Source organism: Embiotoca jacksoni, unplaced genomic scaffold (assembly GCF_022577435.1).
Source record: "Embiotoca jacksoni isolate LCO1_2020_lvr unplaced genomic scaffold, fEmbJac1.0.p SCAF_26, whole genome shotgun sequence".
In the NCBI taxonomy this organism is placed as follows: domain Eukaryota; kingdom Metazoa; phylum Chordata; class Actinopteri; family Embiotocidae; genus Embiotoca; species Embiotoca jacksoni.
This window is the reverse complement of record NW_027185377.1, coordinates 260,229-277,418: the sequence shown is the minus strand read 5'-3', so window position 1 is coordinate 277,418 and position 17,190 is coordinate 260,229. Positions and strand designations below refer to the sequence as shown.

The 17,190-nt window shown below is 47.7% G+C and overlaps 1 protein-coding gene across 1 annotated transcript in view; it reads right to left on the bottom strand.

Moving 5' to 3' along the window:
* Nucleotides 1–616: 616 nt before the first annotated feature.
* heatr1 (HEAT repeat containing 1) overlaps nucleotides 617–17,190 on the bottom strand; it is a 20,814-nt gene continuing 4,240 nt past the window's right edge. The window contains exons 11-45 of the mRNA XM_069159885.1: nucleotides 17,065–17,182; nucleotides 16,823–16,927; nucleotides 16,646–16,744; nucleotides 16,462–16,550; nucleotides 16,069–16,265; nucleotides 15,862–15,983; nucleotides 15,556–15,753; nucleotides 15,315–15,477; nucleotides 14,944–15,092; nucleotides 14,669–14,861; nucleotides 14,064–14,236; nucleotides 13,743–13,883; nucleotides 13,427–13,669; nucleotides 13,141–13,272; nucleotides 12,919–13,022; nucleotides 12,666–12,812; nucleotides 12,255–12,352; nucleotides 12,049–12,170; nucleotides 11,815–11,943; nucleotides 11,486–11,710; nucleotides 8,150–8,279; nucleotides 7,892–8,064; nucleotides 7,661–7,713; nucleotides 5,569–5,692; nucleotides 5,339–5,479; nucleotides 4,656–4,951; nucleotides 4,033–4,183; nucleotides 3,704–3,883; nucleotides 2,977–3,111; nucleotides 2,773–2,877; nucleotides 2,516–2,678; nucleotides 1,940–2,094; nucleotides 1,701–1,859; nucleotides 1,296–1,404; nucleotides 617–846 (exon numbers count right to left, since the gene is read on the bottom strand). Coding sequence (XP_069015986.1) covers nucleotides 758–846; nucleotides 1,296–1,404; nucleotides 1,701–1,859; nucleotides 1,940–2,094; nucleotides 2,516–2,678; nucleotides 2,773–2,877; nucleotides 2,977–3,111; nucleotides 3,704–3,883; nucleotides 4,033–4,183; nucleotides 4,656–4,951; nucleotides 5,339–5,479; nucleotides 5,569–5,692; nucleotides 7,661–7,713; nucleotides 7,892–8,064; nucleotides 8,150–8,279; nucleotides 11,486–11,710; nucleotides 11,815–11,943; nucleotides 12,049–12,170; nucleotides 12,255–12,352; nucleotides 12,666–12,812; nucleotides 12,919–13,022; nucleotides 13,141–13,272; nucleotides 13,427–13,669; nucleotides 13,743–13,883; nucleotides 14,064–14,236; nucleotides 14,669–14,861; nucleotides 14,944–15,092; nucleotides 15,315–15,477; nucleotides 15,556–15,753; nucleotides 15,862–15,983; nucleotides 16,069–16,265; nucleotides 16,462–16,550; nucleotides 16,646–16,744; nucleotides 16,823–16,927; nucleotides 17,065–17,182 — 5,110 coding nt within the window. The 3' untranslated portion in view covers nucleotides 617–757. The remainder of the gene's footprint in view (nucleotides 847–1,295; nucleotides 1,405–1,700; nucleotides 1,860–1,939; nucleotides 2,095–2,515; nucleotides 2,679–2,772; nucleotides 2,878–2,976; nucleotides 3,112–3,703; nucleotides 3,884–4,032; nucleotides 4,184–4,655; nucleotides 4,952–5,338; nucleotides 5,480–5,568; nucleotides 5,693–7,660; nucleotides 7,714–7,891; nucleotides 8,065–8,149; nucleotides 8,280–11,485; nucleotides 11,711–11,814; nucleotides 11,944–12,048; nucleotides 12,171–12,254; nucleotides 12,353–12,665; nucleotides 12,813–12,918; nucleotides 13,023–13,140; nucleotides 13,273–13,426; nucleotides 13,670–13,742; nucleotides 13,884–14,063; nucleotides 14,237–14,668; nucleotides 14,862–14,943; nucleotides 15,093–15,314; nucleotides 15,478–15,555; nucleotides 15,754–15,861; nucleotides 15,984–16,068; nucleotides 16,266–16,461; nucleotides 16,551–16,645; nucleotides 16,745–16,822; nucleotides 16,928–17,064; nucleotides 17,183–17,190) is intronic.

The window sequence follows — 17,190 nt, the reverse complement described above, 5'->3', positions numbered from 1 at the left end:
ATCAGCAGGTGACCACGTGATTTATTTATTTCTGCTTAACATTAAATAACTGAACATTTTATATTTGAATTCTAACAATGTATTTTATGACGTTTAAACATTTAAAGACTGAAGTTAAAAACGTTTAAAGAAAGTAATTTTGATTAAAGTCAAAATTATGACTTAAGCCACAAAAATTACATTAAAAAAATACATTAATTTACAAAAGTGAATGTCAATAGAAAGTTACATTGAAACTAAGTCGCACATACCTGGCTGCACACAAAATGGCGGCCGTCTGCAGACGACAGGAAGTCATGTGACCTCCGCAGCAGCAGCGCTTTTTGTATTTGCGTGAACGTCAACATCGCACGTATCCAACGACAACGACAAAAACGAGAACGTAACCGCAGTAAAATAGGTCTTCCACAGATCGTAGTTTATTTAATTCTTCTGAAAGAATCCAGCGAGCGACGAAGAAAATGACGTGAGAACGAAGTCTCGTTGCAGCTCATTGAAGGTCTGATGGTTTTATTCTGTCGTCTTCACCACGTGAACGTTTAACAGCGAGAAGACGGACGTCAAACCGTCGTCAGTTTATGAAGAACAAAATAAAAACATGAAATCAATTCAGACGTTTCACTTTTTTAAACAAAATTTATTTCCGACATCAGAAAACAAAATACAAACTCATCAGATCGATCAGATGAAATGTGTTTTCTTCACAACAGCTGTGTGTGTACGTTGTGTGTATTTGTGTGTACGTTGTGTGTATTTTCTAGAAGTAGCTCTGCAGCGGTTCTCCCAGGATGTTCTCCATCTCCTGGACGACCTTCTGGACCTGCTGCTCCACCTCCTCACACTCATCTGGAAAACAAACGCACCCTCGTCAGTGTGTTAACGTGTGTGTGTTAACGTGTGTGTGTGTGTGTTAACGTGTGTGTGTGTGTGTGTGTTAACGTGTGTGTGTTAACGTACGTGTGTGTGTGTGTTAACGTGTGTGTGTGTGTGTGTTAACGTGTGTGTGTGTGTGTTAACGTGTGTTAACGTGCGTGTGTGTGCGTGAGTGTGTGTTTGTCTGTGTGTGTGTGTGTGTGTGTTAACGTGTGTGTGTGTGTGTGTGTATGTGTCAATGTGTGTGTGTGTATGTGTCAATGTGTGTGTGTGTGTATGTGTCAATGTGTGTGTGTGTGTATGTGTCAATGTGTGTGTGTGTGTGTGTGTGTGTGTGTGTGTGTGTGTGTGTGTGTGTGTGTGTGTGTATGTGTCAATGTGTGTGTGTGTGTGTGTGTGTGTGTGTGTGTGTGTGTTCTCACCCTCCATGAGTTCAGCCAGGAACGGGATCGTCTCCGGCAGCAGAACCACGTAGTTCTCCTTCAGTTTGGACGCCAGCTCATTCAGCATCAAGAGGGAGGAGAACCGGACCTGAGGAGGAGGAGGAGGATGATGAAGGAGGTGTTAATGAACCATTTAATCAATCAACTCTAAAACTACATACAAATATTTGTATTTTTAAAACCACCTCATAAACAAACTGTAAATTTTGGATTTCATTAAAAAACCTGAAGATTTTTTAAATACAGAATGTTAATGAGTCCAATAATAAATAAATCAGATTTCATTAAACAGACATGAAATGTGTAAAATATACAATAATAGGGAAAGACATAAATAAATGAGATGATAAACGGTGTTTCTGCCCGGGGCAGAGAGCTCCTCACCTTGGCGTCGGCGTGCCGCGTCTTCAGCAGGATCTGGTAGTTCAGCGTTTTCCACTGCGAGTCGTCGGCCAGCGCGACGGAGAACTGCCCCACGCAGGGCACCAGGTGCTGGGTCACCCTCTGCCGGTACACCCCCTCCCCCCCGACCCGGTTCTCCAGCTGCATCACAACAGAGTCAGCGGTCAGTCCGGAGATTCCCCACAAACACAACCCCGTCCCGGAGCCCGGCGGCGTCTCACCTGGTCGACCAGCGGCGTCAGCAGGACGTCGGCTCGCTCTCGGCTCAGGAAGCGCTGCGTGTCGAACAGGAAGATCTTCTGCAGCCCGTCGAGGACGAAGCGCAGCAACAGACACGTCTTCTCCACGCCGACATCACTAACAGGGAAAAGCTCGTCTGACAGGAAGAGAGTCATCGATCAGCTGACCAGGAAGCAATACTTCTACATGCTGAAAACAATACCGAATAAATCCTAAAAATAAAGACGGTAAACAAAACAATTAGAAAAAATTGAATGTAAAGTAAAATAACGGATTAAAATTAAATCAATTTTATTAAAACTTTCAATATTACAAGTTTAAATTGATAAAAATAGAAAAAAGTGAGTCAAAAACTAAAAGTGAAAATAGTCAAATAGACATTTAAAAACCACAAAATGTTTAAAAATGTTTCTAAAGTCTTTGGATAAAAGCGTAAAGTACAACTTTGAAACAAATCAAATTAAAACCTAAAATACAATAACATTAAAATGAATTACAATAAAAGACATTTTAAAAACAGAATAAAATAAATCAGAACATGTAAATAATAATAAAACCTGTCTTGGAGTCGTTTATCCGCGTCAGCAGATCTGCCAACGGTTTCACCAGATTTCCAGCGAACAGGACGAAGAGTCCTTTGAGCCGCTCGGCGACGCGGTCGCACAGACGGAAGAACGTCAGCAGACGCTCGCTGCTGTCGGATTTACTCCAGTCGAACAGCTGCGGGAAAAACAAACAAACAAACAAACAAACATCAGTTACCGTCTGATCTCAGCGTCGTCATGACGACGAGCGTCCGGCGCAGCGACGTTACCTTGAAGAAGAGCGGCCTGAAGGTGACCTCCGACAGTTTCATCACCATGGCGACCAGACAGTCGATCACGCAGCCTTCGATCCGCGACGTCTTCTCCATGTCGCCCTGACGACCACAAAAAATAAACATCAGAACATGCAGATTTAAAACGGAACACTAAACCGTTTGTTTGTTTGTTTGTTTGTTTGTTTACGAACGGCAGACCTGACAGTGCTGCGCGCGGAAGTCGAGGGCGGTGAGGAAGAAGGTGCTGAGCTCTGATTGGTGGAGGCCGAGGAGGTCTTTGTCCATGTGAGCGATGTGTTCCTGCAGGATGCTCATCAGCGCCACCAGCTGGTCCTGCAGGGCAACTGGCTCGTTAGAGGAAACACATGAAGGAAGGTTTCTGCAATAAATCTAAAACTTCATCTAAAAGGAGATTAAAAGAACTGAATTAAACAAATAAAAAAGATAAGACTTGTTTGTTTGTTTATTTACTGGTAAAAATTATCCAATATTTCAGATTTGTGAGTGAAAATATCGACTGAAACGTTTGTGATCAAAGTTCACAAGATGACCTGGAACTTTATTTTGAAGGGGCAGGTTGTGGGCGGAGCCTTCAGGCGCCGTCTGACATGTTAAAACAGATACATTAAAACTGCCGACACGTCTTTCTGAAACTTTCTTCAGTTTTGATTCTTTTTTTCCTGTTTGAAGACAAATAATCAGTCGTTTGCAACATTTCTTATTTTCAAAGATTTCAGCAGAAACAAAAGAAAGAAAACAAAGATTCAGATGTTACGGAGTGAAAACAAATCAGCTGCAGACGGTCGTGTTAAAACATCGTGAATCTGCATGTGAAAGGTTTTTAATGTTTATTAACTGTAATTTAATTGTTTATTAATGTTTATTAACTTCAGGTCTCTGAATGACACCTGTTGGCGTCGCCCACCTTCTTATTGACCACCATGCTGCTGTAGCACCTGCAGAGGGCGGGCAGTAGGACCCTGGGGGGCAGCCGGGTGGCGAGGGTGCTCCTCAGGGAGGCGAGGCGGACGGAGAGCTGGGTGGAGGCGGAGGAGGAGGAGGAGGAGGGGGAGGTGCTCTCTACCAGCCGAGTCAGCCGACACACCTGCAGGAACAGGAAGCATGACGCTCAACACGCTACACACATGACGCTCAACACGCTACACACATGACGCTCAACACGCTACACACATGACGCTCAACACGCTACACACATGACGCTCAACACGCTACACACATGACGCAGCGTCTCACCTGTATGACGGTGTCCTGCAGGAACGGGCTGATGAAGTGCGGCAGCGTCTCGGTGACTCTCTGCAGGGCGGTGACGGCGCTCAGCAGGTAGATCTGATTGGTCAGCAGCTCCTTCCTGTTAGTGAGCGCGTGCAGAACCGCTGGCATCAACCTACAGGAAGACAGGAAGTCAAAGAGGAAACATGGACCGAGACAGGAAGTCAAAGAGGAAACATGGACCGAGACAGGAAGTCAAAGACGAAACATGGACCGAGACAGGAAGTCAAAGAGGAAACATGGACCGAGACAGGAAGTCAAAGACGAAACATGGACCGAGACAGGAAGTCAAAGAGGAAACATGGACCGAGACAGGAAGTCAAAGACGAAACATGGACCGAGACAGGAAGTCAAAGACGAAACATGGACCGAGACAGGAAGTCAAAGAGGAAACATGGACCGAGACAGGAAGTCAAAGACGAAACATGGACCGAGACAGGAAGTCAAAGAGGAAACATGGACCGAGACAGGAAGTCAAAGACAAAACATGGACCGAGACAGGAAGTCAAAGAGGAAACATGGACCGAGACAGGAAGTCAAAGACGAAACATGGACCGAGACAGGAAGTCAAAGAGGAAACATCTGACCTCGGTAGCTGCGGGATGGCGAGCGCTCTCAGCGTAACGACCACCTCGGCGACGCAGAGCAGCGCGCTGCCCATCACGTTCTTCTCTTCGTCCGTCGCCATGACGACGTCCACCGTCTGCAGCAGGACGGGGACGAACGCCTCCCGGTGGTCGGAGCCAAAACTGCGACAGAGCAGCTTGAGGCCGTAGAGAGCCGTCTGCCGGTTGACGGCTGGCTCCGCCTCCTTCGTGACCTCACTGTGACCTTTACCCACAATGCTCAGCAGGTCGCCGGTCAGCTGCAGGAGCGCCGCGACCTGAGACCAACAGGAAGTGAAGCAGCGATGAAGAACGTTAAACATGTTGCATTAAATTAAACTTCGACGTTGACTTGCGTTCACCAGCTAACATCGCGCTAGCTAACGCTGCGTCAGCTAGCGTCGAGTTGACCAACGTCCTGTTAAACTTGCGTAACATTAACTTTGTTCATAAATTATATTCGGGTAAATCACACCGTTAACTTTTATTGCACTAAATTACGTTATTCTGTCGTATTTCATGAGTTTTAATTTGAAAGTTCTAATTTGTATATTTCAGTTACGTGAAGATAAAAACTTTCCGTCAGCTAACGTTCTTCATCTTTAAATATTTCGTTCTCTACGTCGTTACAGTGAAGCGTGAGTAGAAAGTGGGCGTGTCCGTACCTGAGGCTCCTCCCACTGCGTCCTCTGCTGCAGTTTGTTGTTCAGCAGCTCCATCGACTTCCTCCGAACCGACGCCAGCGGATTTCCCATCAGCCCCCTGGTCACCGTGACGAAGGTGTCGGCGGGCAGCAGCGCGTTCACCTGGACGACAAAGCGCAGACGGACACGGTTCGTTTCCACCGTTTGTGAATCTTAAATAAAGTCGATTCTTTTATTAAAGTGACAGAAACCTTGTCGAGGACTTCGTACGACTTGTTGAGCAAAACTCGCCAAAACTTCGCCGTCGGTTTGTCGACATTTTCCTCGACGCAACGAGCGACGCTGTGAATGTAACGAAGGATCTCCTCGAGCAACCTGGAACACATGGAAGGAGGGTCACATGGTCACATGATCACCTGGTCACATGGTCACATGATCACCTGGTCACATGATCACCTGGTCACATGATCACATGGTCACATGATCACCTGGTCACATGATCACCTGATCACATGGTCACATGATCACATGGTCACCTGGTCACATGATCACATGATCACATGGTCACCTGATCACATGGTCACATGGTCACATGGTCACCTGGTCACATGATCACATGATCACATGGTCACATGATCACCTGGTCACATGATCACATGGTCACATGATCACCTGATCACATGGTCACATGATCACCTGGTTACCTGGTCACATGGTCACATGATCACCTGGTCACATGGTCACATGATCACCTGATCACATGATCACATGGTCACATGATCACCTGATCACATGGTCACATGATCACCTGGTTACCTGGTCACATGGTCACATGATCACATGGTCACATGATCACATGGTCACATGATCACCTGATCACATGGTCACATGATCACCTGGTTACCTGGTCACATGGTCACATGATCACCTGGTCACATGGTCACATGATCACCTGGTCACATGGTCACATGATCACCTGGTCACATGGTCACATGGTCACATGATCACCTGGTCACATGGTCACATGATCACCTGGTCACATGGTCACATGATCACCTGGTCACATGGTCACATGATCACCTGGTCACATGATCACCTGGTTACCTGGTCACATGGTCACATGATCACCTGGTCACATGATCACCTGGTCACATGATCACCTGGTTACCTGGTCACATGGTCACATGATCACCTGGTCACATGGTCACATGATCACCTGGTCACATGGTCACATGATCACCTGGTCACATGGTCACATGATCACCTGGTTACCTGGTCACATGGTCACATGATCACCTGGTCACATGATCACATGATCACCTGGTCACATGGTCACATGGTCACATGATCACCTGATCACCTGATCACATGGTCACATGGTCACATGATCACCTGGTCACATGATCACCTGGTCACATGGTCACATGGTCACATGATCACCTGGTCACATGGTCACATGATCACCTGGTTACCTGGTCACATGGTCACATGATCACCTGGTCACATGATCACCTGGTCACATGATCACATGATCACCTGGTCACATGGTCACATGATCACCTGGTCACATGGTCACATGATCACCTGGTCACATGATCACCTGGTTACCTGGTCACATGGTCACATGATCACCTGGTCACATGATCACATGATCACCTGGTCACATGATCACCTGGTTACCTGGTCACATGGTCACATGATCACATGGTCACATGATCACCTGGTCACATGTTCACATGATCACCTGATCACATGGTCACCTGATCACATGATCACATGGTCACCTGATCACATGGTCACCTGATCACATGATCACCTGGTCACATGATCACCTGGTCACATGATCACATGATCACCTGGTCACATGTTCACATGATCACCTGATCACATGATCACATGGTCACCTGATCACATGGTCACCTGATCACATGATCACATGATCACCTGGTCACATGTTCACATGATCACATGGTCACATGATCACATGGTCACATGATCACCTAGTCACATGGTCACATGTTCACATGGTCACCTGATCACATGATCACCTAGTCACATGGTCACATGTTCACATGATCACATGGTCACATGATCACCTGGTCACATGGTCACATGATCACCTAGTCACATGATCACCTGGTCACATGATCACCTGGTCACATGATCACATGGTCACCTGTTCACATGATCACATGGTCACATGATCACCTGGTCACATGATCACATGGTCACATGATCACCTGGTCACATGATCACCTAGTCACATGGTCACATGGTCACCTGATCACATGATCACATGATCACCTGCTCCTGACACGTTACAGATGATGTCATCGAACACACCTCTGCTGCAGTGGCTGAAGAGACGTGTCCACATCGTCATCGCCGTCGGCAACCTGATACACAAGAAACACACCTGGATGGTTACGTAGGTTTTTTATGTTTCGCTCTCAGCTGCAGATAAATATGATTTATTAATGATGAAATAACTGTGATGATTGATTATTAGTTATTATCATTGATTATCAGTGATTTTCTTTTTTTTATATTATTGATGATTAGTGATTGTTGGACCTTTCCAATGAAGCCGGCCGAGCCGAGCAGCTGCACCATGAAGGACACGCAGAGGAACTTGAAGTGTCGCAGCTCTTTGCTGCTGTGAGCCTCCACGCTGAAGATAAGCTCCTCCCCCTTCTCCTCCTCCTTCTTCTTGGCTCCTCGACGGACGACCGAGCGCTTCACCGAAACTGTCGAGGAAAGACGCTCGAGTTGAACCGTCTCTGTGAGCTTTATTTTGAAGGTCTGCAGCTTTATTGTGAAAGGTTGTCTCACCGTCGTCTTTGTCGTCCGGCAGCTGCAGCAGGAAGTTCAAGATGTTGATGAGCGAGACGAGCTGGTCGCAAACATCGAACTCACAACACACCGAAATCCAGAAGTCCACGTCTCTCTCCAGAGCCGCGTCCTGCAGACGCACACAAATTACATCAATTAATACACAAGTACACAAAACAGGCAGAAAATACACACTGCATACAAGAACAAAACAGGCAGAACTCTTGTTTTGAATATTTAGTGGATTTCCTGCCTGTTTTGTTTTGTACACACCAAATATAAAACCAAACAGGCAGAAGTACACACTCGATATACACACTAGATACACACACACTAGATACACACACTAGATACACACACACTAGATACACACACACTAGATACACACACACTAGACATACACACTAGATATACACACACTAGATACACACACACTCGATACACACACTCGATACACACACACTAGATATACACACACTAGATACACACACACTAGATACACACACACTAGATACACACACACTAGACATACACACTAGATATACACACACTAGATACACACACACTCGATACACACACTCGATACACACACACTAGACATACACACACTAGACATACACACACTAGACATACACACACTAGACATACACACACTAGATATACACACACTAGATACACACACACTAGATACACACACACTAGACATACACACACTAGACATACACACACTAGACATACACACACTAGACATACACACACTAGACATACACACTAGATATACACACACTAGACATACACACTAGATATACACACACACTCGATACACACACACTAGATATACACACACTAGACATACACACACTAGATATACACACACTAGATATACACACACTTGACATACACACACTTGACATACACACACTTGACATACACACACTAGACATACACACACTAGACATACACACACTAGATATACACACACTAGATACACACACACTCGATACACACACACTCGATACACACACACTAGATACACACACACTAGATACACACACACTAGATACACACACTCGATACACACACACTCGATACACACACACTCGATACACACACACTAGATACACACACACTAGACATACACACACTAGACATACACACACTAGATATACACACACTAGACATACACACACTAGATATACACACACTAGATATACACACACTAGATACACACACACTAGATACACACACTAGATATATACACACTAGATATACACACACTAGATATACACACACTAGATATACACACACACTAAATACACACACACTAAATACACACACACTAGATACACACACACTAGACATACACACACTAGATACACACACACTAGATATACACCCTAGACATACACACACTAGATACACACACTAGACATACACACTAGACATACACACACTAGATATACACACACTAGACATACACACACTAGACATACACACACTAGACATACACACACTAGACATACACACATTAGACATACACACACTAGACATACAAACACTAGACACACACTAGACACACACACACTAGATATACACACACTAGACATACACACACTAGACATACACACACCAGACATACACACACTAGACATACACACACCAGACATACACACACTAGACATACACACACTAGACATACACACACTAGACATACACACACTAGACATACACACACTAGATATACACACACTAGACATACACACACTAGACATACACACACTAGACATACACACACTAGATATACACACACTAGACATACACACACTAGACATACACACACTAGACATACACACACTAGACACACACTAGACACACACACACTAGATATACACACACCAGACATACACACACTAGACATACACACACCAGACATACACACACTAGACATACACACACTAGATACACACACTAGACATACACACACTAGACATACACACACTAGATATACACACACTAGACATACACACACTAGACATACACACACTAGATACACACACCAGACATACACACACTAGACATACACACACCAGACATACACACACTAGACATACACACACTAGACATACACACACTAGACATACACACACTAGATATACACACACTAGACATACACACACTAGATATACACACACTAGACATACACACACCAGACATACACACACTAGACATACACACACTAGACATACACACACTAGATATACACACACTAGACATACACACACTAGATATACACACACTAGACATACACACTAGACATACACACACTAGACATACACACACTAGACATACACACACTAGACATACACACACTAGATATACACACACTAGATATACACACACTAGATATACACACACTAGATATACACACACTAGATACACACACTAGATATACACACACTAGATACACACACTAGACATACACACACTAGACATACACACACTAGATATACACACACTAGACATACACACACTAGATATACACACACTAGATATACACACACTAGACATACACACACTAGATATACACACACACACTAGATATACACACACTAGATACACACACTAGACATACACACACTAGACATACACACACTAGATATACACACACTAGACATACACACACTAGACATACACACACTAGACATACACACACTAGATATACACACACTAGACATACACACACTAGACATACACACACTAGATATACACACACTAGATATACACACACTAGACATACACACACTAGATATACACACACACACTAGATATACACACACTAGACATACACACACTAGATACACACACTAGACATACACACACTAGACATACACACACTAGACATACACACACTAGATATACACACACTAGATATACACACACTAGACATACACACACTAGACATACACACACTAGATATACACACACTAGATATACACACACTAGACATACACACACTAGATATACACACACACACTAGATATACACACACTAGACATACACACACTAGATATACACACACTAGATATACACACACTAGACATACACACACTAGATATACACACACTAGATATACACACTAAACATTAAGTCCAGCACACGTCTGACGGAGACGCGGTTTCACTTCCTGGTTGTCTGAAGGATCTCGTACGATTCGTCCAGAGGGATTTGTGTCATCAGCAGGAAACAAATAAAAAGTTACAGACGTATATGTAGAGGACAGAAAGCACGTGGAGAAACACACCGAGGACAAACAAACAAACAAACAAACAAACTTGCCTTCTCGCTGGCGGAGCTGCAGGTCTGCGTTGCGTGCAGCTTGAACAGTAGGAGCATTAGGACCCAGAGGAAGTGGGCGGGGCCCAGCGTGGTCATCAGCTGGCTGAGGATGGGAAGTCGCCGGTGGTCAGGAACGTGAGGCAGCGCGTCGGCAAACACGTGCAGGATCCTCGTTACCACGGCGACCATGTGAGAGGAGGAGGAGCCGTCGGGGAGCTGGTGGGCCTGATGGAGGAGGAGGAGGAGTTTTTAGACTTTACACTTTATTCTACGACTCCTTGAACTTTAACTCCGCCTCTTCCCTGTGCCCGACCAATCAGACGTCTCACCTGGATGAGAGCAGGTACGACCATCTTCACCGTCTGATCGATGACTCGGAAACTGTAAACGTCGTCCAGACGAAGAACCGTCGCCCCCATGAAGGTGAAAATGGGCATGATGTTGTGGAGGACCTTCTCCTGCAGGAGGAGGAGGAAGAGGAAGAGGAGGGAGGAGGAAGGAGGTTAGCAGAGTGATGAAGAGGAGGAGGAGCTGTGACAGGTGAAGAAGAGGCGGAGTCTCACGGGGAAGATGGCGGCGACGGTTCCCAGCAACAGCAGAGCGTGATGATGCGTTTGAGGAACGTCGGACGATCGGACGACTTGAACAACGAGTTCAACGCTGAACTTTTCCTCATCGAGGACGTCTGAGGACGGAGACAGAAGACAGTCAGAGACTCTGGAGGACATGAGACGTGTCCCCGATGAGACGTGTCCTCCAGTGAACTCACCTGCAGACAGTTTGTTGCAGATGTTGAGCAGACAGCTGAGCAGCAGCTGCTTGGTGTACTCCATGTTGGTGAGGTTACCGGACGACGGCTCCAGAGTCCTGACAACACACACACACACACACACACACACACACACACACACACACACACACACACACACACACACACACACACACACAAACCAGAATCAGATCCTTTTTATGCAACATCTCAAATGTTTCTGTAAAAATCTTCCCAGCACCAGACTTCATTCACATTTTGCCCGATTTAAGACTTTGTTCACTTCCTGTTTGTCTTCTTGTGTTTCCGTGGTTACTAGATGTTTTCTAGTCTCATCTTCATCATCCGACCCGTGTGACCCCCCCGACGGTAACGCCTGGTTACCTGGCCGGTGTTTGTTAGTGATGTTACCTGGCCAGCAGAGCGAACAGAACCGGAACCAACGTCTGGGTTCTCTTCAGCTTCTTCTTGTGCTGCAGCAGCTCCAGGATCAGAGTGACCCGTTGCCACGGCACGGCGCCCCCTTCTGGACCCACGGCGCCGCTGTCCTGAGGCTTCCTGATCACAGTGAACAAAACCACATCATTCTGTACATTCTCACACCACTTACAGCGCCACCATCAGGACACGTTCAGAACTACAACCACCATCAGGCTGTAAATACCTCGGCGCCATCTTGCTGCGGCGTGTTTGCTGCACCGTCACGTTGACATTGGGTGTTTGTGGAGGAGCGAGCTCGTTGGCCACCAGCTGGCCATCGACGGCGATCTGTTGATGCATCATCACTCGATTAATAATCAACACCGGTATCAATATGTGGAAGTTAAAGCTGTGACCTCTGACCCTCTGGTGGACCACAGGGGCTCACTGATAGGTCCTGTCTCACCCCTTTGAAGGCGCTGCTGATGGTGTTGGCCACCAGGGGGCTCCGGCTCTCCGTCAGCAAGTCGAACATCGCCGACAGCAGCTTCTGCTGAACCTGCTCGTCTCCGAGCGCCGAGAAGAACGACTTTGTGATCTGAGACGACGAAGAGAAGCGTCAGTAAACAGTTACATGTGCTGGTTTAACTCGGGGTTAACTCGGGGGTTAACTCGGGGGTTAACTCGGGGGTTAACTCGGGGGTTAACTCGGGGGTTAACTCGGGTTAAGGTGATGCTGGTGCGGTCCAAACCTGTTCCAGAGCGCTGATCTGACAGCTGGGGATGTCGGGGTGCTGCTGGGTGTTGAACCTCAGAGCTCTGAGGAACAGGTCCAGACAGTTCTTGTCTTTGGCCAGCAGCGGCGCCGACGCCTCGTTGAACTTCCCCAGAACCAGCTGCATGAGCTGGGCCTCGGCCCGCAGCAGGGTGGGGGCGTCTGGGCCGCTCTGCTCCAGGAGCCGGTCCAGAACCGGCAGTAGGGCGGCGAGGACGGACTGAGAGGAGAACAGAGAGATGAAGACAGAACCGATCGCCGATTATCGATCGATGACGACTTCCCGTCCTTACCGGTCCGTTGACGAGGCTCAGCGCCCGCAGCAGCCCGGCGGCGCTGTAGGCCGGACAGCACGAGGACTGGACGCTCCGCAGCAGCTGCTGCAGGGAGGATCCACCACCGGGAGATCCTTCAGCATGGAGAACACCCAGAACCTGGAACAGGAGAGGAACGTCAGACCAGGGACAAACACCAGGGACAAACACCTGGGACAAACACCTGGGACAAACACCTGGGACAAACACCAGGGACAAACACCAGGGACAAACACCAGGGACAAACACACCTCTACGGATCCAAGAGAAAAGCAAACAGTTCAGGTGTGAAGACCTCACCGTGTTCAGGTACGACGGGTCGGCGACGATCTCCTCCGACGTCTTCAGGAGCCGCTCTGTGATTGGCTGGAAGGGAGAGCTGCTGGCTCCCGATAGGCTCTGCAGGGCGCCGAGGGCGGCCCTCCGGACCTCCCTGACCGGAGACGTGAGGCAGCAGAGCAGCGATGGGATGACTGACAGGAAACCGGCCGGAGAGAAAAGAGTTTCAAAAAATAAATCAACTTCAGAAGACGTTTTATTTTGAAACTTCTGTGAAACACAAACATTTGTAAGGATTCATCAGAGCTGCAAACATCTGGGAGTCAGAGAGGATCTGAACTTCTTACCAACTCAAACTAATCATAATATTCATATAATAAACAAACAAATATCAAGTTTTAATCCATCAAAATAAAACAATATAAAGGTTTAATGCAGCTAACTGGGTTTCTGAAGTTTGATTTGAATCCTTAAAATGATGAAAACAAGAATGTTAAAATGTGAAATATTCACGATCATGTGATTTAATTTACTAAAATAAAATAAAGCAAGATATTTTACTTTTTCAGGATCTGTTACTCAAAACGCAGCAAGACTTTTATTCTGAAAGGATTTTGTTGTCTCACCAGGTGAGTCGGCGGCCGCCAGCTCGTCCAGCGTGGAGCTCGTCTGGGCGCTCAGCAGCGCTCGGCCCATGTAGAGCGTCTGAGTCTGTAGGACGGCGCCCACCTTCACGTCCAGTTGGTCGCCCTGGTTACCACCGTACCCCCACATCACGCACAGGAAGCGGAAGAGCATCGCCGGCTCACGCAGGTGGACCTGGAGATTTCAAAATAAAATGACTCTTCTTCCCGAAAGCCTCCGGATCACCACCAGGTCTGGAGACAGAACAGAACCTCACCTGGACGAGCAGCTTCATCAGATCCCTGAAGCTGCCGGCCGTCGGACCCTCGGCGCCGCCGCTCAGCACCACGCTGAACAGACGGCCGATGAGCCCGAGGTAGCAGCAGGTGTTGGTGTCCAGCTTCTCGGGGTTCCACCACACCGCATCTGTCAGACACACACGTTCTGGTTCTGTCACACACACGTTCTGGTTCTGTCACACACACACATTCTGGTTCTGTCACACACACGTTCTGGTTCTGTCACACACACACGTTCTGGTTCTGTCACACACACACGTTCTGGTTCTGTCACACACACACATTCTGGTTCTGTCACACACACACATTCTGGTTCTGTCACACACACGTTCCGTCGGGGCGGTTCTACCTTTGAAGGAGGCGTCGTGACACCTCAGAGCCGAGATGAAGTCTCTGAGCAGGCAGATGAGGGCGGAGCTAAACTCTCGGTCCGGCCGGTCACATGACCTGCTCAGGTAGAGCGTGACGGCCTCGGAGAGGGAGGAGGGCACGCAGACGGGACGCTCGGCTTCCTGTCGGAACACGGAGACGAGCTCAGCCTGACGATTACATTACCCACGCTGCCCCCGGTGGTTACCGCTTTTACTCACCTGGACCCGGTCGCCCCCGGTGACCAGCAGCAGGCGGCGCTCCAGCAGCGTGTAGACTCTCTGAGCCGTCAGCAGGTGCTGTGTTTCGCTCAGGTCTCCGAGGCCGAGCAGCAGAGTCTGAGTCAGCAGCAGGAAGGAGGCCCGATCTCTGGGGGCGGAGCCTAACTGCTGCTCCACCAGCAGGGCTAGCTTCTCCAGCTGATTGGACACACACACACACACACACACACACACACACAGGTCAGCTGATCCCACACAGACACACACTGATCGTCCCTGACACATTCCTCCAGAATAAAAGCTCACCGCGTCCCGTTTGGAGAAGTGCTCCATGTTCGCCAGGTTCCTGGTCACCGTGGAGACGAGACGCTGGTTGGCCACGTCCACAAAGTCGGCCTCAGAGCTGCTCTTCATCACCTCATCCAGCTCTGTGACGGCACAACAACATCTTCAGTCTGACACACGTCAACACAGTGGGAGGCTTTTATTGTGAAACAGCCACAGGAAGTGCACCTTGAGCCCAGTTGAGGGTGAGGGGGTGCTGGGCGAGGAAGGGGGAGCGGGCGAGGCAGCGGGCGAGCTCGGGCCGGGCCGACGTCATCACTAGGAAGGGCAGCAGCCTCCATCCGGTTCTCTGCTGCAGCTCGGCGTCCGTCTTTCCCAGCCGTGGGTCGGACAGTAAACGCACCGCCTCCGTGGAGACGGGCAGCCTGAGGGAAACACGATTACATCAAATAATGAACAACATTAACAACAAACTCTATTAAAACATTCAACATATTTATGATTATAGATAAGTAAAAAAAATTAACTAAATAAAACAAAAATACAATAATCAAAATAAAATCACCTAGATTTTTTTCCCTTTTCTAATTAAAATAATTATGACGCGAGTACTTCACTGACCAGTGCTCAGGCCCCGACAGATCCACTCTGTGCAGCAGAGACAGTAAACAAGACACGGTGTCCTCGGGGTCCAAAACATCCAACAGCACCTGGAAAACACCGACGACAGTGAACACACCGTCACGGAGATTTAAAGCGACAGCCGCCATCTTCCTCGATGACCTTTGACCTCCGTCTCACTCACCTCGAGTACTCGGAGCGCGGCAGCTACGACTTCAGGCACGTCGTCCTTCAGACGGTTCACGACGGCGTCTCTCAGGAAGACTTTGTCCAAACTCTGCTGCTGGGGAGGAAGACGACCATGAGGTGGTTAAAAGCTGTTCAGATCTCTTCCAGTCGTCAGTAAGAAGTAAACCTTCACCTGTCCGCTGGAGACGACGTCCATCAGGTGCTCCACGGCCGACACTCGGACGGAAGGCTGCGGGTGTTTCAGACTGAGGAGCAGCGACGTGTCCGAGTCCAAAATCTACCGACAGAAACACAAAGTCAGACTTCCCTTCTGTTGGCAGGGTTACGGAGGACGGGAACACGGAGACCCAAGTCCACGTCCACGTCCCAAATGAATGTAGATGTGGTCCGACGGCCCGACGTGTCCAGGTCTACCTGGTACTTCCCGCTGCTCATGGACAGAGACAGGAACTGGTGGAAGAGACGTTTCTGCGCTGTGCTGCTGACGTCGGTCACGTGACCTGCGAGGACGCCGTCCAGAGCGCCGCAGTACCTGATGGA